Source organism: Ictidomys tridecemlineatus, chromosome 14, assembly GCF_052094955.1.
Source record: "Ictidomys tridecemlineatus isolate mIctTri1 chromosome 14, mIctTri1.hap1, whole genome shotgun sequence".
In the NCBI taxonomy this organism is placed as follows: Eukaryota; Metazoa; Chordata; class Mammalia; order Rodentia; family Sciuridae; genus Ictidomys; species Ictidomys tridecemlineatus.
In genome coordinates, this window is record NC_135490.1 from 56,170,260 (window position 1) to 56,192,075 (window position 21,816).

At 31.9% G+C, this 21,816-nt stretch overlaps 1 protein-coding gene across 8 annotated transcripts in view; it reads left to right on the forward strand.

Annotated features, from left to right (window-relative positions):
- Wrn (WRN RecQ like helicase) overlaps positions 1 to 21,816 on the forward strand; it is a 142,235-nt gene that overhangs the window by 32,203 nt on the left and 88,216 nt on the right. For 7 of the 8 annotated variants that reach the window (XR_013430403.1, XM_078031156.1, XM_078031159.1 and 4 more), the window contains exons 5-14: positions 179 to 327; positions 1,011 to 1,160; positions 2,347 to 2,416; positions 7,641 to 7,755; positions 11,012 to 11,435; positions 13,966 to 14,046; positions 14,951 to 15,089; positions 16,078 to 16,153; positions 21,005 to 21,072; positions 21,350 to 21,458. Coding sequence is in view for 7 of the 8 variants with exons in the window: in XM_078031156.1 (XP_077887282.1) it covers positions 179 to 327; positions 1,011 to 1,160; positions 2,347 to 2,416; positions 7,641 to 7,755; positions 11,012 to 11,435; positions 13,966 to 14,046; positions 14,951 to 15,089; positions 16,078 to 16,153; positions 21,005 to 21,072; positions 21,350 to 21,458 (1,381 nt within the window). In the remaining variant the exon portion in view is untranslated. The remainder of the gene's footprint in view (positions 1 to 178; positions 328 to 1,010; positions 1,161 to 2,346; positions 2,417 to 7,640; positions 7,756 to 11,011; positions 11,436 to 13,965; positions 14,047 to 14,950; positions 15,090 to 16,077; positions 16,154 to 21,004; positions 21,073 to 21,349; positions 21,459 to 21,816) is intronic. The other variant, XM_078031161.1, reaches the window with a different exon arrangement.

The window sequence follows — 21,816 nt, forward strand, 5'->3', positions numbered from 1 at the left end:
CTTACCATTTATTAATCAGGAGTTTTTGATTTAGGCAAGAAAATAAATACTTGAGGTGAATGTGTTTCCAAATTTAAACTTAACATAAGCAATTTAAAAATACAAATGGCATGTGTAAGAAATAGAGAATAAATCCATTATACTTAACAGAATTTATGGAAATAACAAAATGTTATAGTTTTTCCCCAGGGATTAAAAATGTTGCTTGAAAATAAAGCAATTAAAAAGGCAGGTGTAGGAATTGAAGGAGATCAGTGGAAACTTCTACGTGACTTTGACATCAAATTGAAGAGTTTTGTGGAGTTGACAGATGTTGCCAATGAAAAGGTAGAAATAACAAGTGTATTATTTTCATAAACAAGACGATACTGTGGTTTTTCTCTGTGGATGGTATCTTGTTTTTAAAAAAATAATTTAAGCTATGTACTGTTTTTGTATGAGTACAAAAGTTCTGAGTGAATGTACCATAATGAAACCTTCAATTTTAATCCATCATTTTGGCAGTACTTAGTTTCTTTAAGTTTCCTGTCTTTCTTATCCCCAATTCTTGGTATTGTTTGACTTTATTTTCTATTGCAAATTTAAATATTTATTTTAAGTTTTTTAAAAAAGTATTTGTACCAATAACTTTTTTTTAAGAGAGAATATAAAGTAGCTATTGTGATATAATTCTCTGAGTGGAAGTTTGACCATTAATTCCATTTCCTGTATTTCACATATTTTATTAATGAAGTCATTAAATTCTCATATTTGGCTGGGCTGTGGAAAGCATACTAAACTATTGGGCTTTCCCCCCCATGAACAATACTTGTAAAGTCCAAGAATTTTAATACCTACATTGGCAAAATTCCAGAGTTAAATTCTTATACTGTAGACTACAAATGAGATTTTTAGTGACAGAAAATTTACTGAGGGTTGTTTATTTGTGGCCTGGTCATGTGGTGGTATTCAGGAATATCTGATAATAGAAGAAAGTAATTTTTCCTATGTTGCTTTCTTATTACTTCTAGCTGAAATGTATAGAGACCTGGAGCCTCAATGGTCTGGTTAAACACCTCTTAGGTAAACAGCTTCTGAAAGACAAATCAATCCGCTGTAGCAATTGGAGTAATTTTCCTCTCACTGAGGACCAGAAACTATATGCAGCCACTGATGCTTATGTACGTACTTAAAAATTTTTAGGTTGTTACGTATTTTTTAAACCTTAGCATAAATTACTTTAGAATAACTATTTTGGAAGAGGCATAAACTCTACTAAGATTATTAATATCAGTTTGGCAGCAAGAAATGCTTTCATGAATTGAAACTTAAGTCTTGTTATTAATTAGCAAGTATCAGTCAATACATTGCTCAGTACTAGTTATTTTCATTGTCATGAAGCCAAAATAATGTGTATTTTGTATATAGAAAAAATGTGAAACTTGCTAGAATCATGAAAGACTAATGAGCTCAGGCTTGGAACGCACAAATGGTGATGTATTCAATAATTGCTTATAGCAATTCAGAATAAGAATAGTTGCAAGACATTTTCTATATTGAAACTGGCCTTATTTCTTATATTTAAACTGTGGCAAAAATTTAGAAAAATTGCCTCCAAATTTAACTTGCTGCTTCTGTTAGATATATTTTTATTAGTACAGTTTATATATAGTCAAATCTCAGCTTATCTTTACAGATAGCATTATTTGTATATATGTATTTAATATGAGGAATATATTTTGTTCCACAGTTAATTTCTTTTTCCCTAATTCATACTTTCATTTGTTGATGAATTTATTATTTCCCATTTTGCATCTATTTTTAGGAATGTAAGCTTAATTTGTAACCAGAAAAATAATTTGAATTTTCTTATCAGGGTAATAGGGTGATACTTTTTCTTTAAAAAAAATTAAAAAACTTTTCAAACTATCAAAAGTTCTGTAGCAACTTCATTTGTGAAAAATCATTTTACTTGACTATTCCTGTTAACCATTCTTAGAAGGAGAACTGCTCATACACTAACATTCTCAGCTGATTTATTGAAATGGAAGGAAGCAGGTATCTGTAATCAAAGCAGATTCTCTCACTATAATGTATTTTGTTAAATTGTATATATAAGTCGTATATACCTGCTCATATATTGAGTGTTAATAAACGAAAACTTATATTTTAAGGCCAAGGCAGGTTACTGTCTCGATTCTTACAAATGGAATGGTGATTAAATGAAGATATTTGTGTACCATAGTAGGGTTAAATTCAGTATTCTGGGTGCTTTGGAGATCATACTTTTGGATTTATCTAAAGCTGAGATGTATACCTTTATTTTGGTTATCTTTAACCTGCACCTATTTTTCTGTTTTCCTGTAGGCTGGTCTCATTATTTATCGAAAATTAGAAATTTTGGATAGTGCTATGCACATGTTTGCTCCAAATAAAGGTATGTTATGATCTAAAAAGATAAAAGGTGAATTTTCTTTTTTTTTTGTGAGATTTATTTCCAAAAAAACCCCAATATTCAGATATTTGTAAAGGTATTTTCAATATTAGAACTTCTCAAATGTCTGAGCAGTGTTGATGTGAAGGTGAGATTTATCAAGATCAAAGATTAGAGTTTTAGGTATGTTACTTGTGGTGGAGCAGCATTTATCACTTTTGTTTTGTAGCATTGGAATTTTGTTGGAAATTTGTTGGAATTGGGACTTGTAGGTTTGATAATATCACCAAAGCAAAAAACTTTCCTCTAGGCTAGAGATTATTCATCCTTGCTATAACTATTTAAAATGTTTTATATGTATAATGCTTTAAAATGTTTAAGATGCTTTATATTTTTCTAGTTTAAATTGTCATATTCTTTCTGCTGTGTTTCTTCACTCAACTTCAGTGCCCTTGTTAGATGTTGTGATAGATCGGTGACTGCATAAAGAGTTATGTGGAGTGGATGAGCATGCTTTTGTGTTATGTAGACCAGTAGTGGAATTCCAGTCGTGTGACCTGGGGTATATCTCTTTCCCTATGTTTGGAATGTGGATAATAGTACAATATCCAGCTGTAGAGAGAGTTTTTAATATATCTTGAGCTTCTCTAATCTGAAATATGGAAGGCTTTGAAATCCAGAACTTTTTGAGTGTAAACATGATGAACATATTTTGAGGTATTCAATAATATTTCCTAGAGAGTGATGTTTTAGGCAAGACCTTAAATATGAGCAGGCATTAGCTACCTGAAGAGAAAGGGAAAAGTGTTGTAGACCCAGGAAAGGCCAGGTGCAGAGTGTTAGAGATCAGAGATATCATGCTGGTTGTGAGCAACTGAAATATATTGAGTCTAATGGGGTAATATAGGAGAAGCAGAAAAGGGAAAGAAGACAGGATGTGTTAAGAAGTTCACGTTTCCTCCCAAGAGCAATTGAAGATGTTAAACACAGGAGTGAAAAAACATTATATTTCAAAATAAAACGGATCAAAACAAAATTTGAAGTATAGAGTACAAAGTGTAGGAGGGCAAAAGTCAAAGTGTGAATTCCCTTTGGGAGACTATGATAGTAAACCCAAATGAGAAGTAATGTTAACTTACCAGTTCTTTGTAGTGAGTGATGTGGATATCGTCAAACTACATTTAGTAGATTGGTATTATCAACAGAATTTTAGATATGGATGAGAGGCCACAATTTTTTTAATCCATTCATCCACTGAAGGGCATCTGGGTTGGCTCAGAGACCATTTTAATAGTCCAGATAACAGATGATAATTGTTTGGATTAGGCTAGTAGCAAAGAGAGGTGGTGAGAAGTGGTGGATTCTGTAGATTTTTGAATATTTAGTGAAGTATTTGTAGATGAAGGGTCAAAGACCATTCTTATGTTGTTGGCATAAACAACAGGAATGAATTTGGGGATGAGGATTCATACAGTATGATTTAGGATGTTAAAGGAGAGAAACCTAAGACAGCAAAGGGGAGGAGGCTTGTAGGCATTTAGATATGTAGGCTGTATCAGAGGACAACATGAGTTAGAGGTAAAAAATTGGGACTAAACTCTAAAGAACTCTTAGTCTTTAATGGTTGCATGGAGGAGAGAACACCACAGGAGTTATCCCAGGTATGGAGAAATCCAAGTGAAGAACATGATCTAAACAGGAGGATGTTATCAACTGTTAAATTCTGCAGAGAGTTTGAGGGACTGGGACCTAGAATTAATCATTAGCTTTGGTAATGTGGCAATGTTTGTAAACTTTTACTGTAGTAGTTTTAGTGTATTGGGTGACAAAAGAGAGAGAGTGGTCATTTGGGACATTAAAGCAGAAAGGGGTCTGGAGGCTTTGGTAACAGGAAGGTATCATAACCATAGCAAGTGTTGAGTAGTGGAATGATGTGGGTGAAATCATATTAATGTCAATAGAGGAGTAATTAAATCTAAGGAATGGGATCTTAGATGTGTATAAACAATCTTTTTTAGAAGCTTAGTTTGAAAAGGGAATATTCATTGATTCATGTAACACACATTTGTTGAGTGCTTATTATGTGTTTTGTAAGTGCTGGAGAAAATTCTTTGAGCAAAACAGCCCAAGCTCCTTCATTTCATTTGACTGAAATGAGTGAGGAGGGCAGGTGGTTATCTGAAGGATGAGCCTTGCATAATTAGAGGAACAAGTGCAAAGCCTCTCAGGTTGAATGCTTGCTTTGTTTAAGGGCCAGTGAGTGTATCTGAAGAGAAATGAAGAGGGGTAAGAATGGTGGGAAAAGAAGCTTGAGCCAGATCATTTAGGACATTGTATGCTGTGAAGCTGACTTCATGTTGTATTAATGAAAACAAGTGTGGTGCTAGGTGATGGGGAACCCTTAGAGGGTATGGTGCAGAAGAATGGTATGATTAAAATTTTATTTTAAAAGGGTTTTCCTGGCTGCTGTAAGAGGGAAGGGAGTTAGGAGACCATTTTATTTATTTGGTTTTTTAGTTGATTTAATAAAAAATGACAGCAGAATGCATTACAATTCTTATTACGTGTATACAGCACAATTTTTCATTTCTCTGATTGTATATAAAGTATGTTGACACCAATTGTGTCTTCATACATGTACTTTGGATGGTGATGTCTATCACATTCCACCATCCTTGCTAATCTTCTGCCCCCTCCCTTTTCCTTCCACGCCTCTGCCCTATCTAGAATTTATCTATTCCTCCCATGCTTCCTCTCTCTACCCCACTATGAGTCAGCCTCCTTAAATCAGAGAAAACATTCGGCATTTGTTTTTTTGGGGTTGGCTAACTTCACTTAGCATTATCTTCTCCAACTCCATCCATTTACCTGCAAATGCCATGATTTTATTCTCTTTTATTGCTAAGTTAAATTCCATTGTGTATAAATGCCATATATATATTTATTTTTTTAAAATCCATTCATTCACTGAAGGGCATCTGGGTTGGCTCAGAGACCATTTTAATAGTCCAGATAACAGATGATAATTGTTTGGATTAGGCTAGTAGCAAAGAGAGGTGGTGAGAAGTGGTGGATTCTGTAGATTTTTGAATATTTAGTGAAGTATTTGTAGATGAATTCTAAGAGTCAAGACTGAAAGAACAATCAAGATATTTTGGTTGAATCAGTTGATAAATGGAAAGGTCAGTTATAGTGGAAGATTATGAGAAGAACAAATTTTGGTGAAAAACATTTAGATTTCAATGTTGGACTTGATAAATTTTAAATCGCTTTGATACTTATATGATATTTTAGTTGGAAATGCAATTTTGGAGTTCGGGGAAAAGATTGAGGTTGGAGATGTAACTTATGAAACTGGATGAGAAAATAGGGAATGAATGAGGGCTGAGGCTGTGGCTCAGTGGCAGGGCACTTGCCTAGCATGTGTGAGGCACTGGGTTTGATCCTTAGCACCACATAAAAATAAATAAAATAAATGAATTTTGTTCATCTACATCTACGATTTTTTTTTAAAGGGAATTAATGAAATAAAGAAGAGAAGAGGTATTGACATCAAAGGGCACTCCAACACTTAGATGAAGAAGATAAGAGAGCAGCAAAGAGGACTGAGAAGGGGAATTAATGAAGCAGGAAGTATCAGATTGTGGTGTTCAGGGGCCAGGTGAAACTGTTTTAAGTAGGAGGAAGTTTTCAGCTGTTTTAAATTTCTGAGTTTGATGAGATGAGGATTCAGGGTTAACAATTAGGTTTAGTAAAGTAGAGGCCGTTAGTAACATTTCCAGAGGCAGCTTTACTTTACTGATAGGGGTGAAAGATTAGTTGGAGTTAGTTTAGATGAAAATTGAGAAATTTGAGACAGTGAGTGTGGACAATTCTTTTAAGGGTATTTATTGTAAATGAAAATAAAGATATGAATACAGATCAATATGTGGTTTGTAGAGTAGGAGGATAAAGTAGTCCTATTATTGTTTCTATTTTCTTAGTGAAATTAGAGGTGAAGCTATTTCTTGAGTAAAAGGAAGGATAAGCAGGTGTTGGAGGCTCAAAGAGAAAGGAAAAGTTGTCAAATGGTCGTCTTTCCAGTGGGAACTATAGATCTGTGCCAGGAATTTAAAGTGAACTGAGTGATTCTCTTTGTGTTTTATTTTCATCTATATTCTTCTGCTTGGGTGTAGGTAAAAAAGCTGGATTTCATTAGAATAGGGGTTTTGCCAAATAAGTACCATTGAGCAGGAGAGCAAAGATGTTGAGAGTCTATGCATCAAATGAATGATTACTAAAATGGGAGTAAGAAAAGAAAGACAATGAAGTGGGACTAGGAGAATAATGGAAAAGGAGGTAGGTTCAATAGATTTGGTTCTGAAAGTGTCAAATAATTGTATGGAAAGAAAGTCATGCTTGTGCTCATGGGGAATACTTATAATTGAATTTTTTCTTCTTTTTAATATTTTTATTGATGTGTACTTGGACTATTGAAGTGATGATTTTATTGGCAATTACAAGGTCAAAGATATATTTAAGGGAATAGGTGGCTGAAGTCAGCTGAAGAAAAATTATTGGAAATGGAGATGTCAAGGAGTGGAAAAGGCCACATTTTTGGATGGACCATGTCTGTGAATGCTGAAATCACAAGGAATGATCACAGGAATAATTGTAGAGGGAAAGACAGTTAATGAACAAGGTGTGAAAATCAACACGTAAAGGCATGTGATTTTGAGATGACAAGAGAACTGTAGCAATCAGGAATAACAGGTTTTATGGCCCAATGTCAGATGCTTTAGAGCTAGACTTTTTAAAGGACAAGGGAAGTTGTGATGAAAAAATGCTAAGAAAGGAAAGGTTTGGGGAAGGAGAACAGATTTTGTGCTGTTGATGGAAAATGAGATATAATGAAATTGATAATTTGGAAAATGATTACTGATTAGAAAGTCTTGCATTTGATTTTGGTTTTGACTGGTAATGAGGGCAATGAAGAATGACTGTTAGAAGAGATTATATTTACCAAACTATATCAGCCCTCATGTTACTGTATTGGTTTCTAATTTAGAAATAGTGCAGATGAGTGAAGCAAAGTGATATGATTTGGAGATGAATAGTCTTTTTTGTTGGAATTTAGTTTAAGGAAAGAATATACAAATCTGAGCCCTAATACTACTTAATGAAGTAGCTGAATAAATATTTCTGTTTTGCAGTTTGAAAATGAATATTGATTTTTATTTTTCCCTAGAGGAGAAAATCTCACCTGGTGAAGTAAAGAAACAGTTGACTTCAATCTCTGAGGAGATGATGTATTTGGCTAAGCATTTTCCTGACAGTTGCAGAAAATTGGAAAATTCACAGAGGTTAAATATGTTTTATCAATTACATTTATTCTCATTCCTATATATGAAGAATTGACTGTTCATAAAAGTGGATTTATATATAGATTCATACATCCAAACGTCTAAGGATTTTCTGTCTTCTTTACAGGCTATTTTATGAACAAATTATGTTTTTGAAATTACTTTTGTATTTTTGTTAAAGCAAAATAAAATAAGCACATATTAAGGAAAATACTTGATGCAAAGTTGTCTTTTTCTGTTATGAGCATCTTTCATTTAATTATAGTTTGATCACTTGAAATCTTTAAATAAAATAGGTTATCATCTGGTTATTATTTAAGACTCTTATCTAGTTGGCAGACTATTAAAATAGAGGGTATACAAAGTTTAAAAATTGTTTTATGGTGAAACCACTAAATAACTTGAGATACTTGGATTGAATGTTCTATACAGATTAATAGACCTTAGACTCCAGGTGCTATGTAACTAAATCTTTTTGGAACCAAACCTTGCTTTGGTCTTAATTGCTGAATGACTTTTTTCTTAAGTCTTTAAAAGCAGGAATGTTCTTGAATAGTGAACAATGTAATAATGTATTTTGTGGGCAAAGATATTTGTTAGAAATGTGAAGCGGTTAGCTGAAATAGAAAATATTTGACTCTGGGAAAGTGCAGTGTTAATGTATTCTTTTTTGGATAAGATTTGTGATAGATTTTGATTAAGAGATTAAAGAATGTAGCATAGAAATTCAAATTTCTAAGTCATTTTTTCCTTTATGAAGAAGTTGTTTTGGTGGTTTTTAGGTAACTGAGAATTTTGAAAAAATATAACTTTTAAATGAGTAAAAGGTACTAGTAAATCCATTTCTTTGTCATTTTTACATTTTTCTATAAAATTAGAAAAATCATCTTTTATCTGATTTTTATATACCTTTCAGATTTTTGTACTGGCAGTTAAAATATCTACTTAAGATAAATTGCATATGTTTAATGCTTTTCTTCATAACACCAAAGCTAAATAGATTTTCTTAAAACTTAACAATGTGAAATATTGGGTCTCATAAAATTTTAGTGTCAAAACAATAACTAATCAAATCTCTTATTTCATGTTCTTTGTTATACATCTTCAGTAAAACATATCTTATTCAGATTATACTTCAGAACTAGGAGGGAGCAAAAAAGGCCTTTTAGTAGCCAAAATACCTGCCATAATAAGCATGCAGTTGGACTCACTTTCTGCATTTCCATTGAAGTGAATAGGATGCATTCAGAGTACATTTACTTTTTGTTTATAGATTGAGTCTGACAGGCTTGGATTTCTAGTTAAAATGACAGTGATATGAATAAAGAATGATATGTACATGACAGCAGCTAGAACTGATAGCTAGCAGTCTATGAAGGAGTAGCCAAATTTTAATAAATTTGAAATAAAACTCTTAAAGAAGTTTGAAGTTTATTGCATAAGGGAATATATGTTTCAGTAGAACCTGGAAGTTCACTGAATATAGTATTGCAGAGTTATTGATTTAAATTCAATACATTATTTGTTTTATTGTTGTTATGTATTTGATATTCTGGTGGATGCCAAGGCTGTCCACAGGCAACTAATGCATGATAACAATTCCAAGAAAGAAGGGGTGTATATTATGTCCTATTAAAGAAGGCAGAATGGCCTTTGGTATTTGTTAGAGTAAATATTAAATTACCTTGTATGAAATATTTTTTGAGATTAGTGCAGGATAAATAAGCCAATCTATTGGTTGGTTGATCTGTGCCACTTTTGCTATATTTATATTACAGCATCCTGTACATTTAATAATTAAGCTGTATCACATAACTGTTCCTACTAAATTATTATAGACAGTTCTTCAAATTGAATAGCTGTGTATAATGCTAAATATTCTTCTCTCTCTCTCTCTACACACACACACACACACACACACACACACATACACACACACATATTAGTTGTTGATGGACCTTTATTTTATTTATTTATATGTGGTGCTGAGAATCGAACCCAGTGCCTCATACATGCTAGGCAAGCGCATTACCACTGAGCCACAACCGCAGACCTAAATATTTTTAATAGTTGTATATAATGCTAAATATTCTTTATAAGATTTAGAGAATTTTATAATTTTAAAATCAATGTTTTGGGGCTGGGGTTGTGCCTCAGTAGTAGAGCACCTACCTAGCATGTGCGAGGCCTTGGGTTCGATCCTCAGCCCTACATAAAAATAAATAAAATAAAGGTATTGTGTCCAACTACAACTAAAAAATAAATATTAAAAAATGTTTTTAGTTTTTGGATTTAATTTTGCTGTTGATTTTGTTTGTGTTAATGTAGAGTTTGCTTAGAAGCTTAGGCCCACTTTGAAGTGCTATTAATGGTACAATTTTCAGTATAGAAATAATTCCTGGTGGGAAATTTTTCTTCTATATTTCAAAGGATATGTGTCCAGTTTTGATAATTTTGAAGATGCAAAAAGTATCATTTTTAAATTGTAGCATAAGCACTATTATGATTTGCATTTGGGACTAGTAATTAATTGATCAGTGAGTTGAAAAAGTTAGCTATAAAATGAGATCATAAAAGTTTGCTTTTAACTTAACATATTAATATATTTGTTCCCAATTTTTTGGTATGTACCAAGGGTTTTTTGTTTGTTCTTATTGTTTGTTTTTAATTATAGGCCTGCTGTTTGTAGTTCTTCAGGGTCTTTCTTGTTCAGACTATACTCAAAATATATTATCTACATTTTCTCATTTCAGTTTCTTTTAATTGAAGAGAAAAATTAAGATGCTTGAAGCTATGTGAGTGCACAGTCCTAGGAATTTTCCTTCAGATTTTAATTTTTGACTATAGTTTATCAAATAACTTTTTTCTTTGTAAAAGAAATTTGCTAGGTCTTTCTATGTGTTCAACCCAGAATTTAATGAAATAGTTTTTCTTTTATGTGGTCATGTTTCATTGACTTACTTTATAGTTAATTGAATTAGGTACTGTGCTCCCCCCCCCAAAATAAGTAAAGCTGGCATAAATAAGTTGATTATCAAACACTGTTTACTCTTTGCATACAAGTTAGTTGTTAGATGCAAAAGTACCTTGCTGTGCTAGAGAGTGCCTACCACCTATCCTTACATGGGCACGAGGGACTAGGGGATGAAAAGCAACTTTATCCAGTGGGTCTTCTAGCAGAAGGTCAGTTTAAAAGCTTTAAAGCTTGCTAGTATAGTTAATGCAATTGAATAATCTTTCTTTAAAAATTTTTTAGGGTTTCTATAATTTTGAAGGATATTTCAGAAAATCTATGTTCACTGAAGAAGATGATATTTGGTTCTTCTAACACCGAGACTGAACTGAGGCCCAGCAGTAGCTTTGATTTATTATCATTGGAAGATTCAGTTGTTGGTAGACATCAACAGAAACAAAGTAGAGAACATAAAATTTTAACTAAAGATGAGCCATGGGATATAACACTTGATAATTTAGTTAAACATGATGGAAAAGATGTACTTGGAAATGAAGTAAAGCAAGAAGATGGATTTAAAGATGGAATAGAAGACAATAAATTGAAAGAAAATACGGAAAGAACTTGTTTGATGTCATTAGATATTACAGATCAAGAACTTGAAATTTTGGAACAACAGGCTCAGGAAGAATCTCCTCTTAGTGATGTTTCTTACCTTTCTGCTGAGGTACTAAATAAGGAGGAAACACTTTGTTTATTCATTAGTAGGAATTGTCTTTTTTCTTTATATGGACACATAGTAAATATTTTACACTTTATGGAACATACAGCTACTCACTTCTTCCATAGAGACAATTCTGTAGTGTGACCATAGCCACAGACAAATGTAAACAAACATGCCTTCTGTTTTTTAATAAAACTTTATATATAAACAGTGGGCTGTATTTGGTTTGTGAGCCACAGCTGTTGCCCTGGTCTTAGTATAATAAATAGCACTGTATAGTGGAAAAAATTTATAGTATCAATAGACATTTGTTGTAATTTTCTATTTTATAATTTCTTATGCTTTTTTTTTCTTTTTTATATAATAAGTATCTGTTTTTTGTGTATTCTTTACATATCTGCTAGTATTTACTCTTCTAAACTTGACTTTTAGGTAGTTTTTATTTCATACAGAGTTTTTTACCTGCTAGGTAAAGTTTTTAGTAAATACCTCATGTTTTTGCTTGACATGTCTTACTATCATCTTTAAAAGTCAGGTACTTGGGGCTGGGGTTGTGGCTCAGCAGTTGATTGCTTGTCTCACACTTGTGAGACCCTGGGTTCAATCCTCAGCACCAAATAAAAATACATAAGTAAAATGTTTTTCCCCCCCTTAATTTCTCATTTGTTTTTCATTAGTTAAGAAGTCCATATTCTCTGGAATTTTATACATTTTTTGTAATAAGATTTTAGATTTTGAAAGCTTGCTAATAGGATTATGACCTCATTTTTCTAATGGAAATGAAATTGGAGAAATTCTCTGCTTTGATTACTATATTAATAATCATTTCTATTATGTAGATATATTTTATTTTAAAATTGCTTTTCAGCTATTCTCATTTCAATCATTTGTTCAGAAAGCAATTTCCTCCTTTGGGAAATACCATTTTTTGCTAGCATCTGTATTACTCTTTAATTTTCTAGACATTTATTTTTAGATATATACTTTAAAGTGATATTTTTCATATGTAGAATTATGATAATATTTCTTGACTATTTTTAAACCAGTTATAATTTTTATTGTATAATTATTAGCATTTTTCCTTATTCATTCATTCATTCATTCATTCAAGTTTTTCATTTATTTATTCAAGACCTTATTTAAAAAGTAAAAGAGGGCTAGGATTTTGGCTCAGTGGTAGAGCATTTGCCTAGTGCACGTGAGGCAGTGGGTTCAGTCCCCAGCACCACATTTTTAAAAGAATTTTTATCTCCTAGTAAAATACTTCCTTTAAAGACCTTTTTTTTTTTTTTTTAAAGCTTAAAATTGGCAGGTCAATTAAGGCTATACTTATCCCACTTCTAGCTTAAATATGCATTTTGGAGGCAGATTCTCTCCCTCCCTCCCTCCCTCCCTCCCTCCCTCCCTTCCTTCCTTCCTTCCTTCCTTCCTTCCTTCCTTCCTTCCTTCCTTCCTTCCTATTGAACTCAGGGCCACTCAACCACTGAGTCACATCTCCAGCCCTATTTTGTATTTTATTTAGAGACAAGTTCTCACGGAGTTGCTTAATGCCTTGTTTTTGCTGAGGCTGGCTTTGAAATCACAATCCTCTTGCCGCAGCCTCCTTAGCCTCTGGGATTACAGGTGTGCACAAGTGCGCCCGGCTTTTTAAAATTTCTTTTGTGAGTTTTTGATCACTTGATGTACTGGGATTGCCAAATTATTCTAAAGATTCCGCATATCCAAACTTCAGCAGCAGACCAAGTAAATAACACCTTTTCAAACATATATAGATTTTCTTGGAAAATTACTGATTTATTTAGAGATACCACAGTCATAGTGTATTAGCTTTCATATCCTTTTTTTTAAAATATTTTACTTTTTAGTTGTAGTTGGACACAATACTTTTATTTTATTTATTTTTATGTGGTGCAGAGGATCCAACCCAGGGTCTCATACGTGCTAGGTGAGCGCTCTACCGCTGAGCTACAACCCCAGCCCCAGATTTTGTATCTTTTTTAAAAAGTCAGTAGATTTAATAAAAGAATAATTACTGTTCTTGGCTTATATGGTTTTTTAGCCCTGTGAAGTTTCTTGTACTTAAAATGTTTGAGAGACACAGTTTGATGTTGTTTAACCACAGTTGAACTTTGTACTCTTATTTAGAGCAGGAATTTTATTTTATGTATGTTTATCTAACTTGTCTATCTTGCTGTATTTATTTTTTTCCTTTTATTCATTTATCCTTCTTCTTCTCCCTTTTTTTTAGATATTTATTTTTTTAGTTGTAGTTGGATACAATACTTTTATTTTGTTTACACTTTTTTATGTGGTGCTAAGAATTGAACCCAAGGCAGGGCCTTGCATGTGCTAGGTGAGTGTTCTACCACTGAGCCACAACCCCAGCCCGCCTTCTCCCCTTTTTAATACATTTGTTGAATAGAGAAGAGGAAGATATCTGCAGTTATCTAGCATATGGAAACTTTATTTTGTAGGAAAGAGGATATAGATCGATTATACTGGAAATTAATGTTTGAAATACTTTCTTTTAAAGCATTTGTCTCCCACTGATAATGAAAAAGATTCATCTTACTTAATTGAAAGTGATGAAGATTTAGAAATGGAGATGCTTAAGGTATGTTTAAAAATTTGGAAAAGTTACCTATTCTTTCTAAAGGACACTTAATTAAGTAAACTATTAATCTGATTCTAAACCAGTTTCCACAGTGATGAAGTTGCTACCAATTATGTAATATTCTGAGTACAAGAAACTCTTCACAGGGCTAAAAAACCATACAAGCCAAGAACAGATTTAGTGTTTTTCAATTCATACTTCTGTGTATGTTTATATGGTCTATAAATAAAGTCCTTTAGTTAAAACTATAAAAAATAATAATAAATGGAAGTTTTAATGGTTTCATGAAATCTTCCATATCACTTCTTTGTAAAAGGTTTCATAGGTGAAATAATTTTGAAATAGATAATCCTAATATTGTGTAACCAGAATAAAGCCAAATAATTTTTTTTCACATACATAATATTCTTTCCTAAAATTATTTCCATCTTGTTTTTTGTTTCAATAATTGCAAAAACATTTTCATTGTTTGCTTATGGTTTAAATCTTATCCTTATTCAGTAAGAATGACTGACATATGATATAGAGAAACTTATTACAAAAATACCATTGGAATCTATATTTATCAATTTGGAATTGCAAACATTTAAATACAAGAAAGAAAAAAATGTTTAAAATTATCCAAATTCAAAATTTATGATAGATTTCCCCAGGGGCAGTTTATTGTATGCTATTAATGAACCTTGTTTATGCTGGATGTATTCCATCTTTGGCCTTGTGCCTTGGAAACCATTCTTAAGCACATATTTATAGAGGAGCACACATGTTCTTTTGTGGTATTGCTTGCACATCTGCCAGCTTTGAACAAAATCGTAGGCTCTGTTAATAATACTTCTTTGTGCTTGATGAAAAAGATTTGATACTGTCAGTGGTTTTGCTTTTAAATTTTCTTTTAAACTTTCAGTCTTTAGAAAATCTAAATAGTGGCATGGTAGAACCAATTCATTCTAAATGCTTAGAAATGGAAAGAAATCTGAGACTTTCTACTGAAGAAGAAGATGATGATAAAAATGAAGCTATTGAAGAGGAAGAAGAAGATGAGGGTAAGCACTGAAGTGTGTTTTATTTAAGTCTCTTGATCCGCACCACTGTCTTTAATTTAGAGTACATGTGTTCTGGAGGTCAGCGACTTTGTGACATATAATTATTAGTTCCTTTAAACTTGCTATGAAATTCCTTAGTGCTCTTGTCTCCATAAAGCAGAGTCTTAGTTACTATTTATAAAAATGTGTAATAGAAGTGTTGTTTCATTCAGTGGATGTGGTGAATTATATATTTACTTTTTTCATACTGAATTATATATTTTATCTGGATCTTAATGATGGTCAAAATCATTTGCCAATTACTTATATTAAAGATCATTGTGAGTGACATGTATGGATATGTAGCATTATTCTTCAGGATCTTATTATTTAAATAAGTGGGACAATATAAAGGAACAAAGTGGACTTATTTTTAGACTGTATGTTAACAAAGAATTTATTAAATGAACTTTCTGTGTAAGTGCAAAGAAGCATATTATGGAAAGTTTGGGTTATTCTCATAAAGTAGCATTCTTACTAAACTCAGACTTCATCATTGACAAATGAAAATTTTAAAGCCATTTTATAGGTGGAAAGTACATATGAATATGTTGATAGATGTTTTCCTCTTTGTTTTCTTATAATTTGTTCAAATATGTTTGGTTTTCTCTCTATAAATTATTAATTATGGATTGTTATATTGCTTATAATGGTGGATTCTAGATGTTAGATCTTAAAAACTTAGCGGATTTCCAAAACATTAGTTTTTTGCAGTGCTGGTAAAGTCTGAACCACAACAAAATTTTAATACTTTAGTAAAATCAAGGTATTTACCTGAAGTCATTACTTATACTCTGAGAACCAAATTAAGTTGGAATTAAAACAGTAACCTCTGAAACCTACCACTATATTTATTCTTTAAAAAAAGCCAATGAATAATAAACTCCTTCCTCCTCTTATTTAGTGTATTTCTATTTGAACAGAAATGCCTATTTTGTTTTATTTTAAGATCTTTTATTGCCAGAACCCAATGAAAAGCATATTGTTTGCCTCAAGACCTACTTTGGCCATAACAATTTTAAACCGTGAGTATAATTTCAGTTAATTAAATAAAATAGTGTTTTCTTCACAAAGAACAAAAAGGTAAATAACCCATTTTTTAACAATAGCATACAACTTTTCTGCAATCATGCATGCCATACACTGTATTTCTTATGTGTGACTATAAAATTATTTCTGAAAATTGTTTTTATCAGTAAGGAAAATGATTTTCATTTTAATTGAATGCTTCTGTTTAGAAACTAGCTTAAATATATTAAAAAATGAATTTTTATTTAATGCTGATTTTTTTCCATTAAGTATTTATGTGCTTTTTTTTTGTGAATCATATTTTCCATTGTATGCTAAGAAGTTCATAAGGCAATAGTTTAAAGAATAGTGGTAATTTTATCTGTTTTAATATACTCAAATGTATTCACATCTAACAGGCACATTTATACATAAAAAGGATGAATAAAAGTGAAAAGAACAAGAAGTAAATTTGAATAAAACTGTTAAGAATGTAGACTGTTTTCCAGCTTTTCAAACTTGCAGAAGAATATATTGAAGCATTGTTTTCTGTTTTAAGATATTTTTATTTAAATATATCCTACATACAGAAAAATATACATATGATACAGATCAATGAATTTTGATGAACTGAGCATCCTGTGTAACCAGCACTTAGATAAGAATAGGTTATTATCAGCATAGCAGAGGATCACCTTTCCAATTGATTTTACTTTGACATTTTATTAAGAAAAATTTCTAAGATACAATAAGTTGAAAGGATTACTACTACTACTACTGCTGTGGACTTGGGCATATTCACCACCTACATTCTATTATTAACACTTTATTTTGTATCCATTTATACATATCTCTATCCATTCATGACTACAGTTTTTGGTATAAAATTTGCATGTAAGGAAGAGTACAAACCTTAAATATATGTTTGCAAATCTCAAGTGTACACACACACATCTATATAACCTAAGTCTTCATCAAGATATAGAACATTATCACCACAAAGTTCTGTTATTTTTTTTCACTTTTTAAAATTTTAATTTGTTATATATGACTCCAGAATGCATTACAATTCCTATTACACATATAGAGCACAATTTTTCATATCTCTGATTGTATACAAAGTACAGTCAAACCATTCGTGTCTTTATACATGTACTTAGGGTAATGATGTCCATCTCATTCCACTGTGTTTCCCATTGCCATTCCCCTTCTCTTCATCTCCCTCCCTCTTTCCCCTGTGTCTTATCATCTAATCCTCCCATGCTGTGCCCCCCACCTCCATTATGAATCAGCAGCCTTAAATCGGAGAAAACATTTGGCATTGTTTTTTGGCATTAGCTAACTTTACTTAGCATTGTATTCTCCATCTCCATCCATTTACCTGTAAATGCCATGATTTTATTCTCTTTTATTGCTGAATAATATTCCATTGTGTACATATATCACATTTTCTTTATCCATTCATCTACTGAAGGGCATCTAGGTTGGTTCTATAGGTTAGCTATTGTGAATTGTGCTGCTATAAACATTGATGTGGCTGTGTTCCTGTAGTATGTATGCTGTTTATAAGTCCTTTGGGTATTGACTGAGGAGAAGGATAGCTGGGTCAAATGGTGGTTCCATTTCAAGTTTTCCAAGGATTCTCCATACTGCTTTCCATATTGGCTGCACCAATTTGCAATCCCACCAGCAATGTCTGAGTGTGCCTTTCCCCCCCACATCCTCACCAATACTTATTGTTTGTATTCTTAATAGCTGCCATTCTGACTAAGCCAGATGAAATCTTAGAGTAGTTTTGATTTGCATTTCTCTATTTCCTAGGGATGTTGAACACTTTTTCATATATTTGTTGACTGATTGTATGTCTTCTTCTGAGAGGTGTCTGTTCAGTTCCTTGGCCCATTTATTGATTGGGTTATTTGTTTTTTTGGTGTTTTTTTGAGTTGATTTTGAGTTCTTTATATATCCTAGAGATTAGAGCTCTATCTGGTGTGTGAGTGGTAAAAATTTGCTCCTATTTTGTAGGCTCTCTATTCACTTCACTGTTTCTTTTGCGGAGAAGAAGCTTTTTAGTTTGAATTCATCCCATTTATTGATTCTTGATATAGGATTCTTATTAAGGAGGTTGGGGCCTAATCCAACATGATGGAGATTTGGGTCTACTTTTTCTAATAGATGCAGAATCTTTAGTTTAATTCCTAGGTCTTTGGGAATTAAACTTTGAGTTGAATTTTGTGCATGTGAGAGATAGATAATTTCATTTTGTTCCCTATGGATTTCCAGTTTTCCCAGCACCATTTGTTGAAGAGATTATCTTTTCTATAATGTACATTTTTGGCGCTTTTGCCTAATATAAGATAATTGTAATTATGTGGGTTAGTCTCTATGACCTCTATTCTGTACCATTGGTCTACAAGTCTGTTTTGGTGCCAATACCATGTTGTTTTTGTTACTATTTCTCTGTATATAGAAATATAGTTTAATGTCTTGCATAGTGATGCTACTTGCTTCATTCTTCTTGCTAAGGATGCTTTAGCTATTCTGTTTTTTCCAGATGAATTTCATAACTGGTTTTTCTATCTATGAGGAATGTCAATGGGATTTTGATTGGAATTGTATTAAATCTGTATAATGCTTTTGGTAGTGTGGTCATTTTGACAATATTAAGTCTGCCTATCCAAGAACAAGGTAGATCTTTTCATCTTCTAAGGTCTTTTAAAATTTCTTTCTTTAGCATTCTGTAGTTATCATTGTAGGCATCTTTCACCTGTTTCATTAAGTTGATTCCCAAGTATTTTATTTTATTTTATTTAGGCTGTTGTAAATGGGGTAGTTTTCCTTGTTTCCCTTTCAGAGGATTTGTCACTAACTTACAGAAATGCCCTTGATTTATGGGTATTGATTTTGTATCCTGTTCCTTTGCTGAAGTCATTTATTAGTTCTAGAAGTTTTCTGGTGAAATTTTTGGGGTCTTCTATGTATAGAATCATATTGTTGGCAGATAGTGCTAAGTTGAGTTCTTTTATATCTGTCCGTATCTCTTAAATTTCTTTTTTCTTTCTGATTGCTCTGGTTAGAGTTTCAAGAACTATGTTAAATAGAAGTGGTGAAAGAGGGCATCTCTGTCTTGTTCCAGTTTTTAGAGGGAATGCTTTCAATTTTTCTCCATTTAGAATGATGTTGGCCTGGGGCTTAGTGTAGATAGTTTTTATGATGTTGAGATATGTTCCTGTTATCTTTAGTTTTTCTAGTGTTTTGAATATGAAGGGGTACTGTAATTTGTTGAATGCTTTTTCTGCATCTATTGAGATGATCATATGATTCTTATCTTTTAAGTTTATTGATGTGATGAAGTATGTTTATTGATTTGCACATGTGGAACCAAACTTGCATCCCTGGGATGAACCCCACTTGATTGTGGTGTACTATCTTTTTGATATGTTTTTGTATTTGATTTGTCAGAATTTTATTGAGAATTTTTGCATTTATGTTCATTAGAGATTGGTCTGAAGTTTTTTTTTTTATGTGTCTTTGTCTGGTTTTGGAATCAGGGTGATATTGGCTTCATAGAATGATTTTGGAAGTGCTCCCTCTTTTTCGATTTCCTGAAATAAATTGAGGAGTATTGGTATTAGTTCTACTTTAAAGGTCTTGAGGAACTTGGCTGTGTATCCATCTGGTCTTGGGCTTTTCTTGGTTGGTAGGCTTCTGATGGTATCTTGTATTTCATTGCTTGAAATTGATCTGTTTAAATTGTCTATATCATCCTGATTTAATTTGGGCAAATCATATGACTAGAAATTTGTCGATGTCTTCAATATTGTGTATTTTATTGGAGTACAAGTTTTCAAAAATAATCTCTCATTATCTTTTATATTTTTGTAGTGTCTGTTGTGATATTTCCTTTTTCATCACGTATGTTAATGATTTGAGTTTTCTCTCTTCTTCTCTTCGTTAGCATGGCTAAGGGTTTGTCAGTTTTATTTATTTTTTCAAAGAACCAACTTTTTATTTTGTTAATTTTTTCAGTTTTTTTTGTTTCAATTTTATTGATTTCTGCTCTAATTTTATTTATTTTTTCTCTGTAGCTTGTAATTCAAGGCTCTAATTTTAATTATTTCCTGTCTTCTACTGCTTTTAATGTTTATTTGTTCTTCTTTTTCTAGGGCTTTGAGATGTAATGTTAAGTCATTTATTTGTTGACTTTTTCTTTGTTTAAAGAATGAACTCCAGGCAATGAGGTTTCCTCTTAGAACTGCCTTTGTAGTGTCCCAGAGATTTTGATATGTTGTATCTGTGTTCTCATTCACCTCTAAGAATTTTTTAATCTCCTCCTTGATGTCTTTTGCAACCTATTATTCATTCAGTAGCATATTATTTAATCTCCAGGTGTTGGAATAGCTTTTATTTTTTAATTTATCATTAATTTTAATTTCATTCCATTATGATCTGATAGAATGCAGGGTAGTATCTTGACTTTTTTTTTATATTTGCTAAGAGTTCCTTTGTGGCATAATATATGGTCTCAAAGTTCTTTAATTTTAAACCTAAACATTTCTTTTGTTTAAAGCATTGTTCTTTTGAATATCTAGTATAAAGCTTGAAATTCATTCTATGTTTTGTATATATGTAACAACATTTAATACATATACCAAATGGAAACTCCTAGTTTTTCAGTCAACCTGAATGGGAAGTTGATCAAATGAAGTTCTTTGTTTTAAAGATCTAGGTTATGAACATATTTGTACATGAAGCTCAAAAGTATAAAAGACATTTTTTAACAGAAGTAAAAAGATTAAGTAGGTTTTAACTTTATCCATTTAGTGTCATCTTATTAATAAAATAGCTTTATGCTTTTTACCTTCAAGGGTTCAGTGGAAAGTTATTCATTCTGTTTTGGAAGAAAGAAGAGATAATGTTGTTGTCATGGCAACTGGTAAGTTATACTAAGCAAGTAACCTGTCTTTTGAAAAATAAAACTTGAAGATTTAAAAATGTTTAATTTCTCATTAAATTCTCAAAATACAAATAGAATTGCTATAAAATATGTAAGACTTGATATAGAGGATGAATGCACAAATTTATGCATGAATTATCCTTGAGGAAGATGAAATGTTAATATGATCATTCAGCTATGCAAGTGCCTTTTAAGAAGAAGATTAAAATATCAAGGATTAATTTTTTTCTATGAGTATATTTTTTTTAATTTCAAGGATATGGAAAAAGTTTGTGTTTCCAGTACCCACCTGTTTATATAGGCAAGATTGGCATTGTCATTTCACCTCTTATTTCTTTGATGGAAGACCAAGTGCTCCAGCTGGAGTAAGTAATGTTTGCATTGCCACATCTTTCCCTCTTTTATTCTATGAGTGAAACATCTGATGTATCATGTATGTTAAAATTTAGTTCATACTAATGCTTTTCTGAAAGTAAATGACACTTTGGAGGAAGGGCTTTTTTTTTTTTTTTTTTTTTTTAAGGCTCCACCACCACTGTGCTACATACATGTCCAACCTTGATTTTCTGTATTGAGTTCTCTGTAATTCAAGGCTATCAGGTGGCCTTGTGAAAATTTTCTGAAAAAGCATTATTATATTATGCCAGTTTATATTGACTGTTTCAAAATTCTCTTCTAGTTCTGTTACTCATATTCTTTTTTTTTAATAATAGTATGTTTTTA